The 21,314-nt window shown below is 36.0% G+C and overlaps 4 protein-coding genes across 4 annotated transcripts; 3 read left to right on the top strand and 1 right to left on the bottom strand.

The window, feature by feature from the left end:
* Positions 1-1,537: 1,537 nt before the first annotated feature.
* On the top strand, positions 1,538-2,929 carry LOC147537216 (uncharacterized). Its single transcript, XM_086642560.1, has 6 exons — positions 1,538-1,873; positions 1,970-2,040; positions 2,183-2,300; positions 2,418-2,461; positions 2,579-2,633; positions 2,698-2,929. Exons 1-5 carry the CDS (start codon positions 1,721-1,723, stop codon positions 2,601-2,603), a joined length of 411 nt encoding a protein of 136 aa, XP_086498686.1. The 5' UTR covers positions 1,538-1,720; the 3' UTR covers positions 2,604-2,633; positions 2,698-2,929.
* Positions 2,925-4,127, bottom strand: LOC147537215 (protein PPLZ02-like). Its single transcript, XM_086642559.1, has 2 exons — positions 3,963-4,127; positions 2,925-3,529 (listed from the first exon to the last, which is right to left on the bottom strand). Exons 1-2 carry the CDS (start codon positions 4,043-4,045, stop codon positions 3,091-3,093), a joined length of 522 nt encoding a protein of 173 aa, XP_086498685.1. The 5' UTR covers positions 4,046-4,127; the 3' UTR covers positions 2,925-3,090.
* Positions 4,128-7,782: 3,655 nt separating this feature from the next.
* On the top strand, positions 7,783-8,425 carry LOC147537214 (large ribosomal subunit protein eL39z/eL39x). Its single transcript, XM_086644753.1, has 3 exons — positions 7,783-7,858; positions 7,989-8,092; positions 8,187-8,425. The coding sequence occupies exons 1-3, from the start codon at positions 7,856-7,858 to the stop codon at positions 8,233-8,235; spliced, it is 156 nt and encodes a 51-aa protein (XP_086500879.1). The 5' UTR covers positions 7,783-7,855; the 3' UTR covers positions 8,236-8,425.
* Positions 8,426-12,425: 4,000 nt separating this feature from the next.
* On the top strand, positions 12,426-16,955 carry LOC147537213 (ATPase 9, plasma membrane-type-like). The gene is made up of 8 exons (XM_086644752.1): positions 12,426-12,669; positions 13,146-13,364; positions 13,448-13,900; positions 14,033-14,359; positions 14,451-15,623; positions 15,858-16,214; positions 16,364-16,545; positions 16,647-16,955. The coding sequence occupies exons 1-8, from the start codon at positions 12,616-12,618 to the stop codon at positions 16,741-16,743; spliced, it is 2,862 nt and encodes a 953-aa protein (XP_086500878.1). The 5' UTR covers positions 12,426-12,615; the 3' UTR covers positions 16,744-16,955.
* Positions 16,956-21,314: the final 4,359 nt, after the last annotated feature.

The raw sequence follows: 21,314 nt of genomic DNA, 5'->3' as shown, positions 1-21,314 counted from the left end.
ACACACCTTTACAGCATTGCAAAGGTCTTTCAAAAATTGTCCATATCCAGAATAACTTTAGCACCCACGAAAACTAGGCAGTATTGTATAGGCTGACCCCAACTCATGTCGTCGCTGATAAGGCGGACAAAACTGTACCCGTTCTTAACATTTTTGTTTGAAGGAGTGGCAATTATCTTGAGATTTCCGCACTGAAGTTGATAATTAGAATAGCTTGATTTCAACCGAGGATCAAAAAAATGTTGGTGAAAGTTGCCACACTTTGTTTCTTTGCAACCAAACTTCACAGATACGGATGAAGCAAAAAAAAATAAAAATATAGCTAAGCTCGGCAACAATTGACAAGGTTACAAGCCATGGAAACACAAGAGAGACTTGAAGAAAGAATGTAGAGGGGGAGAGAAGTCGTCGTCCCATAAATCCGACTTACCAAACTCATGATACGTTGATCCAGAGCAGGGATCTCGTGCTCAACAAGTTCGGGATCAGCGGTTAGACAAGCCAGCTCTTGGTCGGAATTATCACGGTCACCGGACTTCATGGTACCTTCAGAAACCTCTTGGTAGTCATCCGTGCCAACATAACAAGTATTGAACTGACCGTTAGGCATTTTCCAAATGAGACCTTAAGGACAAATCTGACGACAAATTGATGAACTGAGGAAGATGAGTCTGGTGAAGAAGAAATAGTGATAGGCGTTGGCCTTAGAACCTTCAACGGGCGGACTAGGTGCAAAGAGGGATCTCGGAAGGCGAATTTAAGAAATACCTGGTGAAGATTTTTTGTCCATCGAACTTCCACAAACTGACAATCTCACAAATCATTGTTCCAAAGCAGAATTCGACAAAGATGTTGAAATAACGACTGAAGCTATTGGACCATGTTTAGCCCCATATGTCTCTGATGCTCACAAAATTAAGGGTCATCATTGATCTATCTCGAACACAATTTCCTAGGTACAAGTCTTTCAGAGTTGTTTTTTTATTTTTTAGAAATTTGTGATGTATAATTCCTTAAAAAACTCGGCTCGGACTACAGTTTTTTATTTCCTTTCTTCTCGTTGAAGTTGGATATTCGCCTTATATGAAGAAAATAGCAATGCATATTTCCTAAGAAACATCTCAATTAATGCCTCCCTAAGAGAATAGCAATGGATTTTCACTCTTTCCCTAAGAATCAATTGATTTGAGATTGAATTGACCTAATTTGTCCTAATAATTGGGCTTCAACTGGTTTTATTAAATTAGGTCAAACTACTTGGGGACTTTTGTACAATCAAGTCAACATCTTATTATTCCCATCCACTCAGTTGACCGAGTTTGAAATAGTGAGTCAATTAACTAACGATTTGGAAAACTGAATAACTGATAACAAACTTATTCAGTTAAAACATCAAGAAACAAGAACCCCTTTAACGACTTCAGTTCTAAAACAAACTAATTCCCTCTCTCTCTCTCTCTCTCTCTCTCTCTCTCTCTCTCTCTCTCTCTCCTGCTTTCTCTCTCTATAAATACAGAAGAAGCTTCACCCCATTGTTCTCACTCCCTCTGTTCAATCACTCTGTTTCTTTCTCTCTCTCTCTCTCTAGAATTCTCTTAATTTGTCCGGTAATCAGCAAGAACCACTCTACCTCAGAGTCTTCTTCTTCTTCATCATCATCATCGAATCATCTGTACCCTTCAACATCAACTCATCAATTTAACCTACCAAGATCGTGAAAATGGAGAACATGTTCATACGAAGAAGATCAGCAATCCGTTCGATTGATGGACTTGGTCCTAAATATTGTTGTCGTAATTGCTACAATAATTTTTTTCATGATCATATCATCATTACCCACCTCGTTTCACGCGGTCTCACTTATAATGTCATCGTAAGTACTTCTTAATCCCTCTTTCTTTCTTTCTTTCTTTCTTTCTTTGGTTTAATTACTTCTCCTCAATCTTGTTATTAATTGTTTAATTATCAGCTCCAAGAATCTGAAGTGCCTCTAGATTACGAACAACAACGTCTATACTTAGAGATAAGTACAAATGACATGTAAGTTAAATTACTCTTCAAAAAAAAAAGTACTACTTATTATTGAAATCTTGCTTCTTTTTTCTTATTTGAATTATTATTCAATGATGTGTGATGATCCTAAGTGAGATAATATTCTCCTCCTTATTTACAACAATGGCAGTATTAATGTGTATACCGGGAAACTGTGTTATCTTGATCCACAACATTGGGAGGTAATTCTTCACTTGCATTGTAGGAGATGTCATACCAAACTTGGTTGGGTAGCCTGGTCTTATCATGTAACTCTCTCTCTCTCTCTATCTATCTATCTATCTATCTATCTATCTCTTCCTTTCTTCTTTTTCTTGAAATTGGTTAGAAGAAACTAATTTTGATGTTTTTTTTTACTTGTACAGGTACAGTTACGACGTTATATACGCATTCGGTATATACTCGATAGGTGAATTTCTTGTCATAACTCTATTTCAATTTATATTTTGAGAACATGATCATGTTGGATGATGACTAGCTAGTTGCTACCAATTCTGACATCTATGTTAATTTTGAATATTTGCAGTTGGGAGGTTATACTCGTCCATTGACGACTACTCGAATAATGCAATGTCTAACTAGCCACTACTCAGAATAATGCAATGTCAAACTAGACACTACTCGAATAATGCAATGTCAAACTAGCCACTACTCGAATAATGCGATGTCAAACTAGCTTTGTACATTTTGTTTTTGTTTTTCACTTTGGTTATTGTTTCTGTTTTTTTTTTCATTTTGAGAAGGATTGTAAAGAGCAAAGTAGATGAAATCAAGAGTATAGTATATCTTTCTCATTATAATTGATTCGTCCGATTTGCTCCCTTGTAGTTTTCTTTAAATCTCTTCATAACCAAATATATTTCATATTTTTTTTCTTCAATTTCTTAGATTTAAGGTCATGTTTAGGCGAGAAAGAAAAGAAAGTGATTATCGATTATCGGGAATGACAATGTGATTATTAAGGCATATTGGAATGGATTACAAAGAGAGAGAGAGAGAGAGAGAGAGAGAGAGAGAGAGAGAGAGAGAGAATTGTGCCTACAAAACAGAGCAAGAGGAAAATTCAACATAACTTGAATCCAGCAATTCTTCAATCATCTCATTAATATGATCATCTTCAAGTGGTTTAAATTCATGGGTCTTCTCCATTTTCAATTCACTCGCACTCCAATTACTCGTCCCCTGGTTTTGCGCCACTTGAACGACTTTCCCACCGATGGCATTAGTTGGGTGAGAATTTTGTGGGTGTTCTAGATTATGAGACCATCCCTTGACCTGAAGTGAGGCAAAGTGACAATGTTGTAATTTCTTAATAAGAGTTTCAGAGAGAAGATTTGATGGAAATGATAGAGAAAATCTTGGGTTGTAAGGAAAATTCGTTCTTGCTCCAATCCCACACATTATTCTTGCTGCTTCATCATAAGCTCTAGCTGCATCTTTTGCAGTTTCAAAAGTTCCTAACCAAATTCTTGTCTTTCTGCAAAAAAAAAAAGAAAATCTAATTCATAACTGTTAAGTTTGTGGCCATCCAACTCAAAACCAATTGGCAATGAGTGGAGAGGACCTAGACATTATATTCTTGGTTGCTAGATACCCATTCTCCAATGTGGGACTATTCTCACACGCCCCCTCACGTGTGGCGTTCTTTTGAGCCTAACACGTGATTTTTCTTTCTTTTCGGGTGACGTGGAGCACGTGTGGCTTTTAAGCCTATCACGTGTGGGCCTAGCTCTGATACCATGTTAAGTTTGTGGCCATCCAACTCAAAACCAATTGGCAATGAGTGGAGAGGACCTAGACATTATATTCTTGGTTGCTAGATACCCATTCTCCAATGTGGGACTATTCTCACAATAACTTTGTTAACTTATCACAAAAGAATGTTTTATAAAACGTTTAATGATACTTACAATAGCGGATGGCGAATTTCTGACACCCAAGAACCCCATTGCCTCTGTCGTACACCTCGATATCTCTGTTGTTGTCTTGCCATTGTTAATAAGTTACTTGGAAGAAGAAATGCTACTACACTCTGTGATGTACAATAATGTGTTTGTTTTGATTGCAGACAGAGAGATGAGTGTTGTTTTTTGGAGAGGTATTGAAGGCTTGTGAAGGGGTTTTTGTAGTTGAGTTTGGGTTTTGTTTCCAAACCAGTTTAGGGAATGGGTCCCAACTCATAAGGTATATGTGATTTTTTACTTTTGGATCTTTCCTTTTGATTGATGACTATGGAGATGAATTTGAGTGTCCCAATTCAGTTCACATACACACTATTAACTATTTGATCTTATAAAAATTAAAAAAAAGAATTAGATGTAGGCCCGTCCCATCTAACGCGTTTTCTACTCAATTATAGCGTATTACCGCTATTAGGGAACTCCTTAATTTCTACTTTAAGACTTTATAGTCGCCATATTAATTTTAAATTTTGTGTTTCAGTTAGTTCCTATATGGAGTATCATATATACCACCATTCTACATGTGCAATTGTGATCTTATAAGTATGCGATTTATATTGTGTCTATCGCCCTATGGGCTTCAAATAAACAAATTAACCAACATAACTTGGTCAAGTTGGTTGAATTATGGAGTAGAGGACAATATTATCAATGATCTTGATTGATGAAGTTAACAAGTACAATATTATAATGAGTAATGACCATAGGAAAGAGATAAGATCTTGAAAATGTGATTTTGGTACTTAGTGGTTTTGGATTACATTAATAAAAGTTGTGAAGAAATGGGTGACATCAACTAACACACCAAATCTTCTAGAGAGAAAGTCTACAAAAAAGAATGTGATATGGTGTAGGTGCAGGGTGCAAAAGGAGGAAATTGTGGCTTATGTTTTGGAAGGGCCATACCTACTGCATCCAATGTGCACCCTGCAACCACATGTATGCTGAAATCTGCCCATCCATTCTTTAGTTTTATTAAGTTGTTACCAACTAATCGATAAATATCATTTTAGAGATGATACCTATTTTCGTCACATGATCCCCCAAATTTTGTTTGCGCTTTAAAATCTTCCCGTCCAAGTGTGTTCCAGGCCAACAAGTTGGCCGAAGTGAGCCAACTTGGTCTTGTTGTGGCCATGGACAACTCGACCATCCATGAGAAAAGCCAAGCCCATTATGTTAAATAAAAATGACAATAACAAAGTCAAAGCCATGTAAGGGCTGATAATGCCACTGCATTTCAAAATTTTGTTTGCCGCACGAGAATAATCAAGAATTGCAGTCTCGGACCCAAAAAATGACTCCCCACAAGAGGGACAATCACAAACTCAAGGGATGAGTAATTTTGTGATTTTCCTAGAATTGTTAACTGCATAATCTTATGTAATTCAAATTTAGATGTGTATACGATTAGTAATTTATAGTGAAATTGTTGTGAAAGCAACTCATTATAATATGCTTCATTTGAACTGTACATAGGAATTTCTGTATAACTTACTTATAACACAATAATTACAATAGTTTTAATCTCAACAAAAAAAACTACAATAGTTTTAGCAAAATTACTACGGTCTCTCTGCAACCTACCAATATTCACTTTTAAACTAAAAGTGTCTTATACAAAAGAGTTGTGTGGGTGCGCCACAAGATATTGGTGGGTTTTGAAAATAGGATAGTATGTATCACTTTTTTTTTTTTTTTTGATGAAATGATAGTATGTCTCACTTGATTTACTTTCGAGGAGGTGTCATGATATAATTGGAGTATTAGGTAGACGAACCACAAGAAGTTATCAAGTTATATACTATCATATTCAAAGAAATACAGTTTAAGTAATTCTAGTACAAAATATACAATTCTGGGTACAAAATTTTGAAGGAAAATTTTGGGTTTCGTCAAATATTATATGAAGCAACAAAATTTCTTCTTCTTCATCTCCAACCAGTAACTCCAACTACCACCAGCACTTTTCAACAAAAAAAAAAACTACCACCAGCACCATTTTTATTTTTTTCTTTCTCTCTCTGTTAAATCTCTTGCTCTCTCCTCTCATTCTCTCTCTAAACCTTTAACTTTCGTTCTCCATCTAAAATAACAACATTCTCTTTTTAAGTCCTTACTGTTCTGGTGAAGAGAAGGGTTTCATTTGCCAGAACCACCTTCTTCTCAAAGGAAGAGAAGGGTTTCAGGCGAAACCCTCATGGAAAAATTCGTCTGAAACGCTAAAACCCTCGAGGAAAGATTTCAGGTGCAACATTCCTCAAGGGTTTTAGGCGAGAGGGTTTCTCCTGAAACCTTTCCTTTGTCTTCGTCGAAACAGCGAGGATAGAGGGAAAGTGAAAGGGGGATAGAGAGAGGTAATGAGAGAAATAGTGGTGGTGTCCAGAAGAAGAGAAAAAATTTAATAAAAAAAATAGAAGTCGCTGGTAATAGATGTTTGTAGGTGACCTTTATCAGCATGGAAAAGAAAAGGTCCTTTTTCCTATATTAACTATGATAGCATTACAATGGCAATTGAATGTAAGCACAATAACGCCTAAAGCCCAACGAAACTACTGAAACCCATCAAACAACTTTTTATATCCAAGTTCAAGAAATCGTGAATTTGCACTTCTATAAGAACGATTTTGGAACGTCCGTATTGCGGATAGACAAACTACCAATTAGGCTACCAGTTCTTGGCGAAAACAAAAAATCTTAAGTTTAATTTTCTTTCATATCAAGGTATGAAACGGGGTTATCTATGGGTTTCAATATCCTCCCTTTTCAGCAGCTATTTCTGAAACTTTCACCATCAAATAAAATCTAATGAAACATAAACTGTCCTTTAAGCAATCATCCCATGATTTACTCTATCTCTACATTGGTGTGTCACTGGTGCATTTACGTATTTATTGAATAGGTTTACTCCATAATTGAGTGAAGATATAAGCAAAATGCACCTCTTGTACCACCTATTAAAGATGGTGATTCTAACCTTTTTAGTAGTGGGAAAAAAACTCGGAAGACCGCTACTCGATCTGTTCGACCGAGGCAAAAAATGTATATGGGCACCCGATAGTCGTAATGGTCAGTGTCTGATCAACACGAAAGAATTAACGAACGATCGGGATCAAAATTTTGTGTCGAAGGATCGTCCGCTAACCGACCGGTACGAGTGATCGAATGTCCCGTTCTCGTTTAGAGGTTATATACCGTCGAATTTTGTAGACATATGATGATCGTGGAGCTAACTTTGAATCAACAACTTATTGTTCAAGGATGTACTTTGTCTTGGCCCTTGTAGTGTCAAATAATGTACGTTATCGAAAATATGAGGGTAGATTCAATGATTAGCGCATGTCTTAATTATATCTTGCCAAATGATGATCAATTTTTTTAATAATTACTTGTATTTTCTTGGTTAAACATTTTCATTTGTAAGTTGTAATTTGTTTGTGGTAATAAATTTTTTTTATAAGTTTATGTAAATTTTATTGGAAAGTCCGGACCGAGACCGTCCAGTGCCCGACTAGCCCGATAAAATAAACGGTCTTGGACGGTCAATGGACAAACAATTCTTGAAAGTGACCGCCCGATAAAATAGGTGGTCACCAACATTTTATGTCTGAATCGACCGATCCGATGAGTTAGAGGCCGGTATCGACCGGCCGGGACTGATTCCCACCCCTAAACCTTTCCATAAAATCAAACTTCTGTTTAAATCACTGAACCCATAAATATTTCTAAAAGCACTCCTCAGTTTCTCGTGCAAATAAAAGGGACCAAAATTAGGGTTTCATTTTGTGTAGGTTTTACAGTTTATCTTCGGCACTACTCGGAGCTCTGAACCAGAATCGAAGATGGTAATGATCTATCTCTCTCCCTTTCTCTCTCTAAAACCATTTCTATATCTTTTCAAATCTATCTTGAACCTATTAAACTGTATAGTCTTTATTGATTGGTTTTGATTTTTTTGTTCAATTTCACTTGTAGCCGTCGCACAAATCCTTTATGATCAAGAAGAAACTCGGGAAGAAGATGAGGCAAAATAGGCCTATCCCTCACTGGATCCGTATGCGTACTGACAATACCATCAGGTTTTCAATCACTTTCTATCTTTATCTGCATTTCAATGTCTTCAAATTATCATCTGTTAGGTTTTCTTATTTGGTGAATCGTTTTATTATTCAGATACAATGCAAAGCGAAGGCATTGGCGCCGTACCAAATTAGGGTTTTAAGGTGGATGCAGATCTCTTATCATTTTCACTTACTTTTACTGGATTTAGGGTTTTATTTCTTTATGGATATTGTAATAGATTATGACACTTTTATGTACTCGTTTTAACCTTGAATCTACCGGAAAACTTCATTCTCAGATTGTTTGAGCAAATTATTACTGATTAGTAATTCAAGTTGGAATTTTGATTTTGTTTAGCTTCTAATAATTCTTGTTTTTCATTTCCAAGTAATATTTGAATCTTTCATTTGCTTGCTCTTTTGCATTATTTTCTTGGGCTTTCTACGATATCTTAAAAATTAAGAACATCGTTTGACCTTCATCAGTGGCATTGCTTTAGTTAGGCACTATATCTCTGATGTAGTGAAATTTTAGGGTTTTACCTCTATTTTCGTGCAGGCTACATCTGTATGATGAAGTTTATGTATGTGTTGGGAAAATCTTTAATCCACTGTTATATATTATCTGGTTGAAGATGATATTCCTTTCTATTGATGCAGATTGTATGAGTCCGTAGGGCTTTTGGGCAACCGAGTCCTCCCTAGGACTAGTACCCGCCTATTAGGTTTGATATTCAAATGATAAACGACACGGTCGATGTGAAACTAGGATTTTAGCATTCTTTAGCCTTTTGTCTAAATTACCTTTAGTCCAAAAACCCGTATGGCTTGTTTTTAATCTCGATTGGGTTGTGGTAGAAGAATTTGTCAAACGTATGGCTTGAGCTTGGCTTGGGGCCCTGATGAGCCAAGGGATTTTACGCGAAGAGGTTTTATAGTCGAGAGGGTCAGAGATTGATATCTGTGTTTGAGTTTGTTATTTCTTCTCAACATTTTTTCATGGATTTCACCATTTTCTTTCTATTTCTTTTACCCTTATAAAGTATGAATCAAGTTCCGTATAATTTGAGAATGGCAAAACAAGATCTTAATAATGGTGTTTTATTGTTTTTCAGATTATCATCTACCATTGTGCCATGTCTTTCCTTTTAAGAATCATTACATTTTTTTTGTTGATAGGAGACCATTACATGATAGTTTAGCACTTTTGAGTATTGAATTTCCTACTTTCAGCTAGATGCACAACCTTGGGCTACAACTCTCTGTACGTTAATGTTACATATACTATATTTTGTTGGTGGGTTTTCTACACTTCTCTATTTGAGTGAGAATATTGATTATGTTTTATTTTAGCAAAAAAAATTGATTGCATTTTATTTAAACAAAAGAAGTTGATTGTATTTTAATTTGATAACAAAGGCTATTTGTTCGGATACATCACATGAGAAATAAGCACATAACTAACAAGATTACATCATTACAAAGTATGACATTGATATATCAAGAACAGAGAATAAGATGATAGAGCCACATAGTAATACTTAATCTTAGGGTTCGTCTGGTACGTGGGAAAATAGAGATGAGAAAGTCATTTTTGCAAGAGATGAGTGCACATGGTTTGATTTTAGTACTCTGAAAGGAAACCTAGTTTGTGGAAAGATGTTTTGCAAGAGGACAACACCCTAATTTTGGATAGGTTAGGATGAGTAGATGATGAAATTAACTGCCCCCAGATGTTATGGGTTTGGAGAGTTCAAATTTGTGCACTCATATTCAAAGTTTGCAGGAATGATGAAGATAGACCATGAAATCACAGATCTTGGGGTTAGATGATGAATTTTTGGGTTGGATTGTCCATCAGGGCTAGAAGATGGTCTTCTTCTGTGGGCACCCATTTTTAGGTCCGATGACCAAACAAATCCCAAGACTATATACCATTTAAAAGTCCAATTTAAACTATTCTCTAAAGGCACTCCAAACTTTCCAACAACCCTATCAAACAGCAAAAGTCTCATTTCATAAGAAAAAAAAAAGAGTTAATTCCTATTTGACCCCCTACTTTGTGACCAGCTTCCTTTATAGCCCCCTTTTTTTTCGTAAATTCAAATATGGCCCCCTATTTTCAAGTAAATGTCCTAATTGTCCTTCCTATTTATAATTTTTCAAAATAAAATTAAATACATTCCACCTCATTTCCACCTCACCTCTATCCCCACCTCACATGTCTCTCCACCTCACCTCTCTCTCTCTCCACCTTTCTTTCTCTCTCCACTTTTCTTTCTCTCTCTCCACTTTTCTTTCTCTGTCTCTCTCTTTCAACCTCTCCCACTTTGTCTTCCCCGGAAAGGTCGCCGACCGGAAAATTTTTCGGCCGGCGACCTTAAAAAAAAAAAAAAACTCATCTCTCTCTCTCCCTCAAAAGATTCCGGCGAAGGGGTTACCCTTCGCCGGAATCTGTTGAACCAGACCTTTAGGTCTGTTCCGAACAGACCTTCAAGGGTCTGTTCGAGCAGACCTTCAAGGGTCTGTTCGAGCAGACCCTTCGAAGGTCTGTTCTGTTGAACCAGACCTAAAGGTCTGGTTCAACAGATTCCGGCGAAGGGTAACCACTTTGCCGGAATCTTTTGAGAGAGAGAGAGATGAGAGTTTTTTTTTTTTTTTTTTAAGGTTGCCGGAGATGACAGAGAGAAGAGAGTTTTTTTTTTTTTTTTTTAAGGTCGCCGGCCGGAAAATTTTCCGGCCGGCGAATTTAATCGGAGAAGACAAAGTGAGGTGGAGAGAGAGAGAGGGAGGTTAGGTGGAGAGAGGGGTGAGGTGGAGAGAGATAGAGAGAGAGGTGAGGTGGAGAGAGAGAGAAATGAGGTGGAGAGAGAGAGAGGTGAGGTGGAAATAAATATGTTTTTAATATTTTATTTAGAAATTAGGAAGGGTATTTACGCCATTTACATAAAAATAGGGGGCCATATTTGAATTTACGAAAAAAAGGGGGCCATAAAGGAAGCTGGTCACAAAGTAGGGGGCCATATAGGAATTAACTCAAAAAAATGAGTTAATTCCTTTTTGGCCCCCTATTTTCCATAAATTTAAATTTGGTCTCCTATTTTCAAGTAAATGCTATAACTACCCTTCCTAATTTCAAAATAAAAATATTTTAAAAAATGATATTTCCACTTCACCTATTTTCAAGTAAGTTTCATAACTACTCGGAAAATTCTCTTATTTATATTTAAATACTTTAATATATTTTTACTTTGAAATTAGGAAGGATAGTTACGTCATTTACTTGAAAATATGGGGTCAAATTTGAATTTATGAAAAATAGGGGGCCAAGAAGGAAGCTGGTCACAAAATAGGGGACCAAAAAGAAAATAACTCAAAAAAGAATTGATTTTCTTTCCCATCACAAAAAGTTTGATTTTCTTACTCCCCTTTTTCCACGTATCAAACGGATCCTTGAAGACTGTAGCAAAACCCTTAATGGTCATATAAGTTCACTTTTTCTTCAATCTACATCAATTACATGTGAAATTCTTTGAGATAAACCACCCTCCTCACTACTCCAATTGACAATCTCATGGTACTTTGGAGAGTTGTATAACCAACTGAACTCAACAATCTCATAGTATTTCAGAGAGTTGTATAGCCAACTGAAGTCTGAACAAACTGTTGTTTATGTATGTCACTTCTTTTATACGTATATTTTCATTTCAAAGTAGACAACACCAAAACCCAATATGTTAATCCTCAAAATCTTACATAATCAACTGTTAGTTATAAATTAAGCTTAAAACCTTATCGAATGCAAACGCTAGAAACATTCTTTATTATAATGGCAAGGAATGAGAACAGTCCTTGAGGATCAAAACTAGCCTTTCTTCAAAAATTCATCACGCCATTGCTGGAAATAGTGTGTATACATGAGACAACCTAACAAACACATTAATTAACAAACTCTTAGGAATTTAGGATACATGTCAAGGAGTATCGATTATATCAAACATTTCATACATTTTTTTTTTGCACATAATCGATGATCTCTCGCATTACCACAAAATAATCATGGTTGCCAACCGTTTTAAACATGTTAAAGAAAATTCCAACCTTCACCCAGGTTGTCCCAAAAACAGACATTAACCATTAGTTTCTCCCTCTAAAAATATGTTTCATACCAATTATAAGACACCAACCCAAATAAAACTGGGTCATTTGTGGTTAGAATAAATCGAGAAATTTCATTTGTGGAGTGATTTGCGATAGAGGAGGACAATTTTGTTTGAAAAGGTAAGAGAGAGACACCCAAGTAGGAAACTTACCCTATAAATGGAGGACACTTTTACCCAATAAAATTCTGTCTTCCACCACTGAAACAAAAATTCATTTCTAATTTTTTATTTCAAAAGAAAGAAAGAAGGCCTAAGAGAGAAAGAAAGAGAAAGATGTTGGTTATTCTTTGAAGAGATTTCTGTTTTTCTTGAGCAGATTTCTAGGTTTATAAGACACAGAGCACAGCTCTCCTTCCATATATTTTTCTGCTGTCAATCATGGCTAACAAGAACATTAGTTTGGAAGAAATCAAGAATGAGAACATTGATCTTGTATGTCTTCTTTCCACCCTTTCTCTCTCTCTCTCTCTCTCCAAAACTTTGTTTCTTATGTCATCCATAACCTTAATCTTTTATTTGTTTAATTATTTTTTTTTTCTTCTATAAAACTACCAAAATTGTTTATGAACATAAACTTTAGACGTAAAAATACCACGTGTGAATTAGTTTATAGTTGATGATCTACTAATCAAGAAATTTCCCAAAGAAATAACTCTACTTAAATTCAAATATGATTCAAAATGTGGGTTCTGATAGGATTCGCTAACTCACTGGCTGGACAAGATTTAGAGAGATAAAATGTTTAACTTTCTCTCTTTAAATCATGCCCAGCCACGTCCAATCACAAGTTCATTTTCTACCCACCATAGGCCCCAAAAGGGATTATTATTCATTTTCTCAAAACATATTTCTTTTAAAATTGACTTGATATTGATTTTGTTTTCTTAAAATTTGTTTTTTTTTTGCAGGAGAGGATCCCAGTTGAAGAAGTGTTTGAACAACTAAAATGTACCAAAGAAGGTCTAGATACCCCAGAAGGGGAGAGCCGTCTCCAAATTTTTGGTCCCAACAAGTTAGAGGAGAAAAAAGAAAGCAAAGTTCTAAAATTCTTGGGTTTTATGTGGAATCCTCTATCTTGGGTCATGGAAATTGCTGCCATTATGGCCATTGCTTTGGCTAATGGAGGAGTAATTTAATTCTTTAGCTACCCTTCTCTCTATTTTCTTTCTCTAGTTTTTTTCTCACTCTAAAATGGTTGGGTTTGTTGCAGGGAAAACCCCCAGACTGGCAAGATTTTGTTGGAATTACAGTGTTGTTGATTATCAATTCAACCATAAGTTTTATTGAAGAAAACAATGCAGGAAATGCAGCAGCAGCTTTAATGGCTAGTTTAGCTCCAAAAACAAAAGTATTAAGAGATGGAAAATGGTCTGAACAAGATGCAGCAATTTTAGTACCAGGAGATGTTATTAGTATCAAATTGGGTGATATTGTACCAGCTGATGCTAGATTACTTGAAGGTGATCCATTAAAGATTGATCAATCAGCTTTAACTGGTGAATCTCTTCCTGTAACTAAAAACCCAGGTGATGAAGTTTTCTCTGGTTCAACCTGTAAACAAGGTGAAATTGAAGCTGTTGTTATTGCTACTGGTGTTCATACTTTCTTTGGTAAAGCTGCTCATCTTGTTGATAATACTGATTCAGTTGGTCACTTCCAGAAGGTAAAAAAAAACCCTAACTTCAAATTTTTTTGATCTTTTTTTTTTTTTTCAAATTGAAACTTTGGGTTTTGATTTTGATATGTTAAATTTTAATGGGTATGTCTTGATTTTGCTTTTTGATTATGATATTAGGTTTTGACAGCCATTGGAAATTTCTGTATTTGCTCAATTGCAATAGGGATGGTAATTGAAGTGATTGTGATGTACCCAATACAACACAGGAAATATAGAGATGGAATTGATAATCTTTTGGTGCTTTTAATTGGTGGAATTCCAATTGCTATGCCAACAGTTTTATCAGTAACCATGGCTATTGGATCTCACAGACTTTCAGAACAAGGTGCCATTACTAAAAGAATGACAGCCATTGAAGAAATGGCTGGTATGGATGTTCTTTGTAGTGACAAAACTGGAACTTTAACCCTAAACAAGCTCACTGTTGATAAAGAAATCATTGAGGTTTGTGTTATTAAGATTAGATCTGAATCAATTTAATTTTTTATGGGTTGTTTTAGAATCATTAACCGATAATTGGTTCTTGTTTTTCTAGGTGTTTGTTAATGGTCTAGATAGAGATTCAGTTGTTCTGGCTGCTGCTAGGGCTTCTAGGACTGAAAACCAAGATGCCATTGATGCTTCCATTGTTAATATGTTAGGTGATCCTAAAGAAGCTCGCGCAGGTATTCATGAAGTTCATTTCTTACCCTTTAATCCTGTCGAAAAACGAACTGCCATTACTTACTACGATGATGAAGGAAACTGGTTTAGAGCTAGCAAGGGTGCACCTGAACAGATCATTGAGCTATGTGACCTAAAAGGAGAAGTAAAGAAGAGAGCCCACACAGTCATTGACAAATTCGCCGAGAGAGGTCTACGATCATTAGGTGTAGCAAGACAAACAGTCCCAGAGAAGAACAAAGAAAGTCCAGGAGCTCCATGGGAGTTTTTAGGTCTTCTACCTCTGTTTGATCCACCAAGGCATGACAGTGCTGAAACCATTCGTCGAGCTCTTCATCTTGGAGTTAATGTCAAGATGATAACTGGTGATCAACTTGCCATTGGTAAAGAAACTGGCCGTCGGCTTGGTATGGGAACTAATATGTACCCATCTACTTCCCTTCTTGGTCAATCCAAAGATGAATCAATTGCTTCAATTCCCATTGATGAACTTATCGAAAAAGCTGATGGGTTTGCTGGAGTTTTCCCTGAACATAAATATGAAATTGTGAAGAAATTGCAGGAGAAGAAGCATATTTGTGGTATGACCGGAGATGGTGTGAATGATGCTCCTGCTCTAAAAAAAGCTGATATTGGAATTGCAGTTGCAGATGCAACAGATGCAGCTCGAGGAGCTTCGGATATTGTCTTAACAGAGCCTGGTCTAAGTGTGATCATAAGTGCAGTCTTAACAAGTAGAGCAATCTTCCAGAGGATGAAGAACTATACAATATATGCAGTTTCTATCACTATTAGGATTGTTTTGGGTTTCATGTTGATTGCTTTGATTTGGAAGTTCGATTTCTCACCTTTCATGGTTTTGATTATTGCAATTCTTAATGATGGAACAATCATGACTATTTCCAAGGATAGAGTTGTTCCATCTCCTATGCCAGATTCATGGAAACTCAAGGAGATCTTCGCTACCGGTGTTGTCCTTGGTACATACCTTGCCGTTATGACTGTCGTCTTCTTCTGGGTTGCGGTCGAGACCGATTTCTTTACTGTAAGCAACTTTACTTAACTACCCATTTCCAAATTTCACCCAAACAAACCAAATAGTTACTACACTAGTAACCTAAGGAAGGGTCCCCTCTCAGGCTTGGTTCGGCCAAGCCCAGGTCCATAACGGGGCCCATCCGTGAGGCCTAACAACTTACTTTCGGCTCACAAGTTACTTGCGAGCCCAACTACTTAGCTTATAATGAACAATCAAAGTTTGTTTCAAACTTGTATGCAGAAATTTTTTTCGGTACATTCAATCAATGATAATAAAGAAGAACTAACAATGGCTCTATACTTACAAGTGAGTATAGTAAGTCAAGCTCTTATCTTCGTTACCCGGTCGAGAAGGTGGTCCTTTATCGAACGACCTGGTTTTTTACTCATGGCTGCCTTCTTAGTTGCTCAACTGATTGCTTCGCTGATCGCCGCCTACGCCAATTGGGAATTTGCAAGGGTTAGAGGAATTGGATGGGGATGGGTAGCTGTCATTTGGGTTTACAGCATTGTCTCCTACTTTCCTCTTGACATTCTTAAGCTCATTATCCGTTACGCATTGAGTGGCAAAGCCTGGGACAACCTACTTCAAAACAGGGTATATAACTCTATTTCTCTCTCGTCGAATACACATTGTCTTCTACTTTGATTGAATTATCGTGTCGAATGTACATTGTGAGTACTTCAGTAATTTGCTCATCGTCAAACCCGAATTTAATTTAGTTTGTGGTTTGAATCTAATACCAGACAGCTTTCACCAACAAGAATGATTATGGGAGGGGAGAAAGAGAAGCCCAATGGGCTTTGGCCCAAAGAACACTTCATGGTTTACAAGCACCAAATACAGAAGCTCTTTTCCAGGATAAGAGTAGTTACAGGGAGCTCTCTGAAATTGCTGAGCAAGCTAAGAGGCGTGCTGAGGTTGCAAGGTAAATATTTAATCTTCTTGAGGGTATTTTAGTTAATTTATAGTTATACGGAGAGAAGTACCGATAAAGGGAAACCATTTTTTTTTTTTCAATATGTGCAGATTGAGAGAACTTCATACATTAAAGGGACATGTAGAATCTGTAGTGAAGCTAAAGGGACTTGACATTGATGGAATGCAACACCATTACACTATGTAAAAAGCAGAATCATATGGAAGGAGAGGAAGATTAATGAAAGTAAACAAGAGATGAAAAAATGACAAGGATTACTATCCTAAATTTTTTTTTTTTTACTAATTTGATTTTTTTATTGTTATTGGAAAGAATTGTGTTAGGGAATAAAACAGAATTATGTCTAATTTAACTCAAAATTGAGCAATAAATTAATAAAAGTATATCCTTTTTCATTCTATTGTGTGTTTCTTTTCTTTGATAAATTAAGCAATAAAGTAAATTCTCACCTTAAGAACAACTTCATAGGGTTATATTTGCAAAATTTTTGAACAATTGGGGAAAATAAGAAAAGTCAAAAAATGAGTCACTTCTCCAAAAATGTACAATATGAATGTATTTCTATTTTGTATGATACAATATATTTAGTTTCTTCAAGAAAAAAATAATATTTTCACTTGTTTGTAATAGTCTATAATTTAAATTTGGAATCAAAATAATTAGTTAGATGACATTTTAATTGAGATATGATGAAACGAGTAGTGGATTAGTGATTTAACATTCATACTTTTATATATCTCGACTGAGATGATAATTTGATAACTAAATCAGAGCGAACTTATAGGACATCCCAACCGTGTTTTTCTTAAAATATTGAGCCTTCGTTGGGTTATAGTCGGTATTATAGCCTTGTTTTTTTTTTTTTTTTGTTGAAGAGGGTATTATAGCCTTGTTGTAAAAAGAATCTTGCCCTTGTTTAAAATATAATATTTATATATATATATATATATATGTATCAATTTCCAAATGAGAGCAACAGTAATGCTTATAACCTTTGGGTTTTCTCCATAATCCTTCAAAGTGAGAAACATGGGTATTTATACCCAAATATAAGTTACAACACACTCCCACGTAACCATCAATATGAGACACCTCACAAAATCAAAACCCTTAGTAACTAAGTAACCCCTTAAGTGTTACAAGAAGTTAGATAAGAGTTTCATCTCTATAGATACCAGACGGACTATCAAGACTAAATACTGCATCGAACTCAAGAAGAGATATCAGCATTACAAGCCACAGAATGAAGACTGTTCTACAAACCGAAGTTATACAGTTCACCTCTTCAGTTCTGATATTTTGTTGTACTATTTAAATTACTGTGTTTGTATTTTTCTTTTTAGCTTACTGTAATAGACTCTTTATGTTAATGTATTCTCTTCAACAAAAAAAAAAAAAAAACTAAGTAACCCCTTGATATTAAAAAAAAAAGTAACCCCTTGATATGTCTTGGTTCATTATGGTCAATCATGGTCAGACATCTTCATTCTATAATACTCCCCCTTGGATGACCAATGATTATAAGTAAAAGCTGCCTCATTAAAACCTTGCCAAAAAAATCCTTTGGGACAAAAACTGGACGAAGGAAAAGGAGTACAGAGCGCAGATATCCAATATTAGTGATGCGAAAATCTTCGCATGATAATATTCTCCCCTTGATGAATAACATAAAACAACCCGATGTAGTCTACATCAAATTATTTAAGTTTCGCATTCCAATGCCTGATACTAATTTTCTAAACGTTGTAGTTGGTAAAGACTTTGTAAGCAAGTCAGCATAATTCTCACATGATTGTATCTTCTGAATATCAATTTCACCATTCTTCTGTAAATGGTGTGAGAAAAATAATTTAGGTGAAATGTGTTTGTTCTGTCACCTTTAATATATCCTTCCTTAATTTGAGCAATGCAAGCCGCATTATCTTCGTAAATAATAATAGATGATTTTGTAATTCCAGGGAGATCACATGAAAGTCTGATATTACTAATAATAGACCTTAGCCATACACATTCTCTGGTAGCTTCATGAAGAGCAATAATCTCCGAGTGGTTAGAAGATGTAGCAGACATACTTTGCTTACTTGATCGCCAAGAGAAAGCTGTACCACCACTAGTAAAAACTTAACCTGTTTGTGAAACTCCTTTATGTGGATCAGAGAGATATCCTGCGTCAGTGTATCCTGTTACTTGTGAACCACCGGAGGAATTTTTCGAATAGAATAATCCCATATCAGTTGTTCCTCGAAGATATCGAAGAATTTGTTTCACACCCATCCAATGTCTTTTTGTTGGTGCAGAGCTGAACCTAGCTAATAGGTTTACTGCAAAAGCAATGTCAGGCCTTGTACATTGAGCCAAATATAATAAAGCACCGATTGCACTTATATATGGCACTTCAGGACCAAGTAGTGCTTCATTATCTTCTTTAGGACGATAAGGATCTTTTACAGTATCTAAAGATCTGACAACCATTGGGGTACTAAGTGGGTATGCAGTATCCATGCGAAATCTTTTCAAAACTTTTTCAGTATATAAATTTTGATGGACAAGAATTCCATTTGTACTTCTCTCAATCTGTAAGCCGATACAGAATTTTGTTTTTGCAAGATCTTTCATCTCAAATCCTTTCTTCAAATATTCTGCAGCTTTTGAGACATCTTCAACTGTCCCAATTAGATTTATATCATCAACGTATATTGCAATGATAGCGAATCCGGTATATGATTTCTTAATAAACAGACATGGACAAATAGGATCATTTATGTATCCTTCCTTGGTCAAGTATTCACTGAGGCGATTGTACCACATTCTCCCTGATTGCTTTAACCCATATAAAGCTCTATTAAGTTTAAGCGAATATATGACACGTGGTTTTCCTTCAGGTAATTTAAATCCTTCTAGGACTTTCATATAAATATCAGTATCTAGATTGCCATATAGATACGCAGTAACAACATCTATTAGTTGCATGTCAAGTTCTTCTTGTGCTGCCAGACTGATTAAATATCTAAATGTAATTGCATCCATAACAGGAGAATATGTTTCTTCATAATCTATACCAGGTTTTCGTAGAAAACCCTGTGACACAAGTCGTGCTTTATAGCGAACGATATCATTATTTTCATCGCGTTTTCTTACAAAAACCCATTTGAACCCAACTGGGTGTACATCTTTAGGTGTGAGAACCACTGGTCCAAAAACATTACGCTTAATGAGTGACTCGAGTTCTGCCTGAATTTCATCTTTCCATTTTGACCAATCGGATCTCTGTCAACATTCCTCAATAGAGCGGGGTTCATAATCATCATTCTCTTTCAGAATTGAGGTTGCCACCGCAAAAGAGAATATTTCATCGATAATTGTTTCATTTCGGTCCCACACTTCTTTTGAACATTCATAATTTATAGAGATTTCCTCATTGTTCGGTATCTCTCTCTCATCAAGGGCTTTACCCTCTTCAAGGGGTATTTGTTCAGAAAGTGTGGGTGTGTCATTAATAGTCTCTTCTAGAGAACTATTATTTTGTGATTAGCTCTTCCTCTTTCTAGGGATAGTATCTGTAGAACCAATTGGCCGTCCACGCTTCTCACGTATTTTAGACGACTCATTTGCTATAACAGTTTCTCCTGGTCTTTTAGGAATATTGATTCGTGCACGAGCATTTGCAGCAGGTATATATGATTCAGTTACTCTTGCTACATTATTAAATGCATCTGGTAATTTATTTGCAATGCCTTGCAAATGTATTATTCTTTCTACCTCTAGTTCAGATTGATTTGTATAAGGATCAAGATGAGATAAACTTTGTGTACTCCAACACAGTTCAATTTGTTTGTTATTCGAATTTTCTCCCCCTAATGGCAGAAAAATTGTCTCATCAAAATCACAATCTGCAAATCTTGCAGTAAAAGTATCACCTGTCGTTGGTTCTAGATACCTGATAATAGATGGTGAATCAAACCCAACATATATCCCCAAATGCCGCTGAGGTCTGAATTTTGTCCGCTTAGGAGGTGTAATCGATACGTGCACTGCACATCCAAAAATACGTAAATGCGTTATATTTGGTTGATTGCCCAAAACGAGTTGCAAAGGAGAATGTTGATCATTCGCAGTAGGTCGTAGCCGGATCAAAGCAGCAGCATGTAATACTGCAGATCCCCATCAACATTGGACGTGCAATCATTTGTATATGTTTTGTGAATGATTCAGCTAGACCATTATGTGTATGAGCATAAGCTACAGAATGTTCAACATCAATACCAACTGATATACAGTACGCATCAAAAGTCTTTGATGTAAATTCACCTGCTCCATCAAGGCGTATGGACTTAACTGGAAAATCAGGGAAATGAGCTCGTAATCTAGTAATTTGGGCAAGCAACCTTGCAAATGCATTATTACGAGTAGAAAGAAGATTAACATAAGACCATCTAGCAGAGGCGTCTACCAATATCATGAAATATCGAAACGGTCCACATGGTGGGTGAATAGGACCCCATATATCTCCTTGGATCCTTTCAAGAAATTTAGGAGATTCGATATGAACTTTTGTATGCGATAGTCTTACTATTAATTTTCCCAATGAGCAAGGTGTACAAGCAAAATCCTTGCTTATTAGAACCTTTTGATTCTGTAGTGGGTGTCCTTGAGAATTTCGAATGATTCTACTCATCATGGTAGATCCTGGGTGTCCCAAACGGTTATGCCAAAGTGTCGTCACACTTGGATCATAAAACTCCTGGTTTATGACAACA

Source organism: Eschscholzia californica, unplaced genomic scaffold (assembly GCF_041429995.1).
Source record: "Eschscholzia californica isolate CP2 unplaced genomic scaffold, dmEscCali1.0.p SCAF_5, whole genome shotgun sequence".
Lineage (NCBI taxonomy): Eukaryota > Viridiplantae > Streptophyta > Magnoliopsida > Ranunculales > Papaveraceae > Eschscholzia > Eschscholzia californica.
This window is presented reverse-complemented; position numbering and strand designations above follow the sequence as displayed.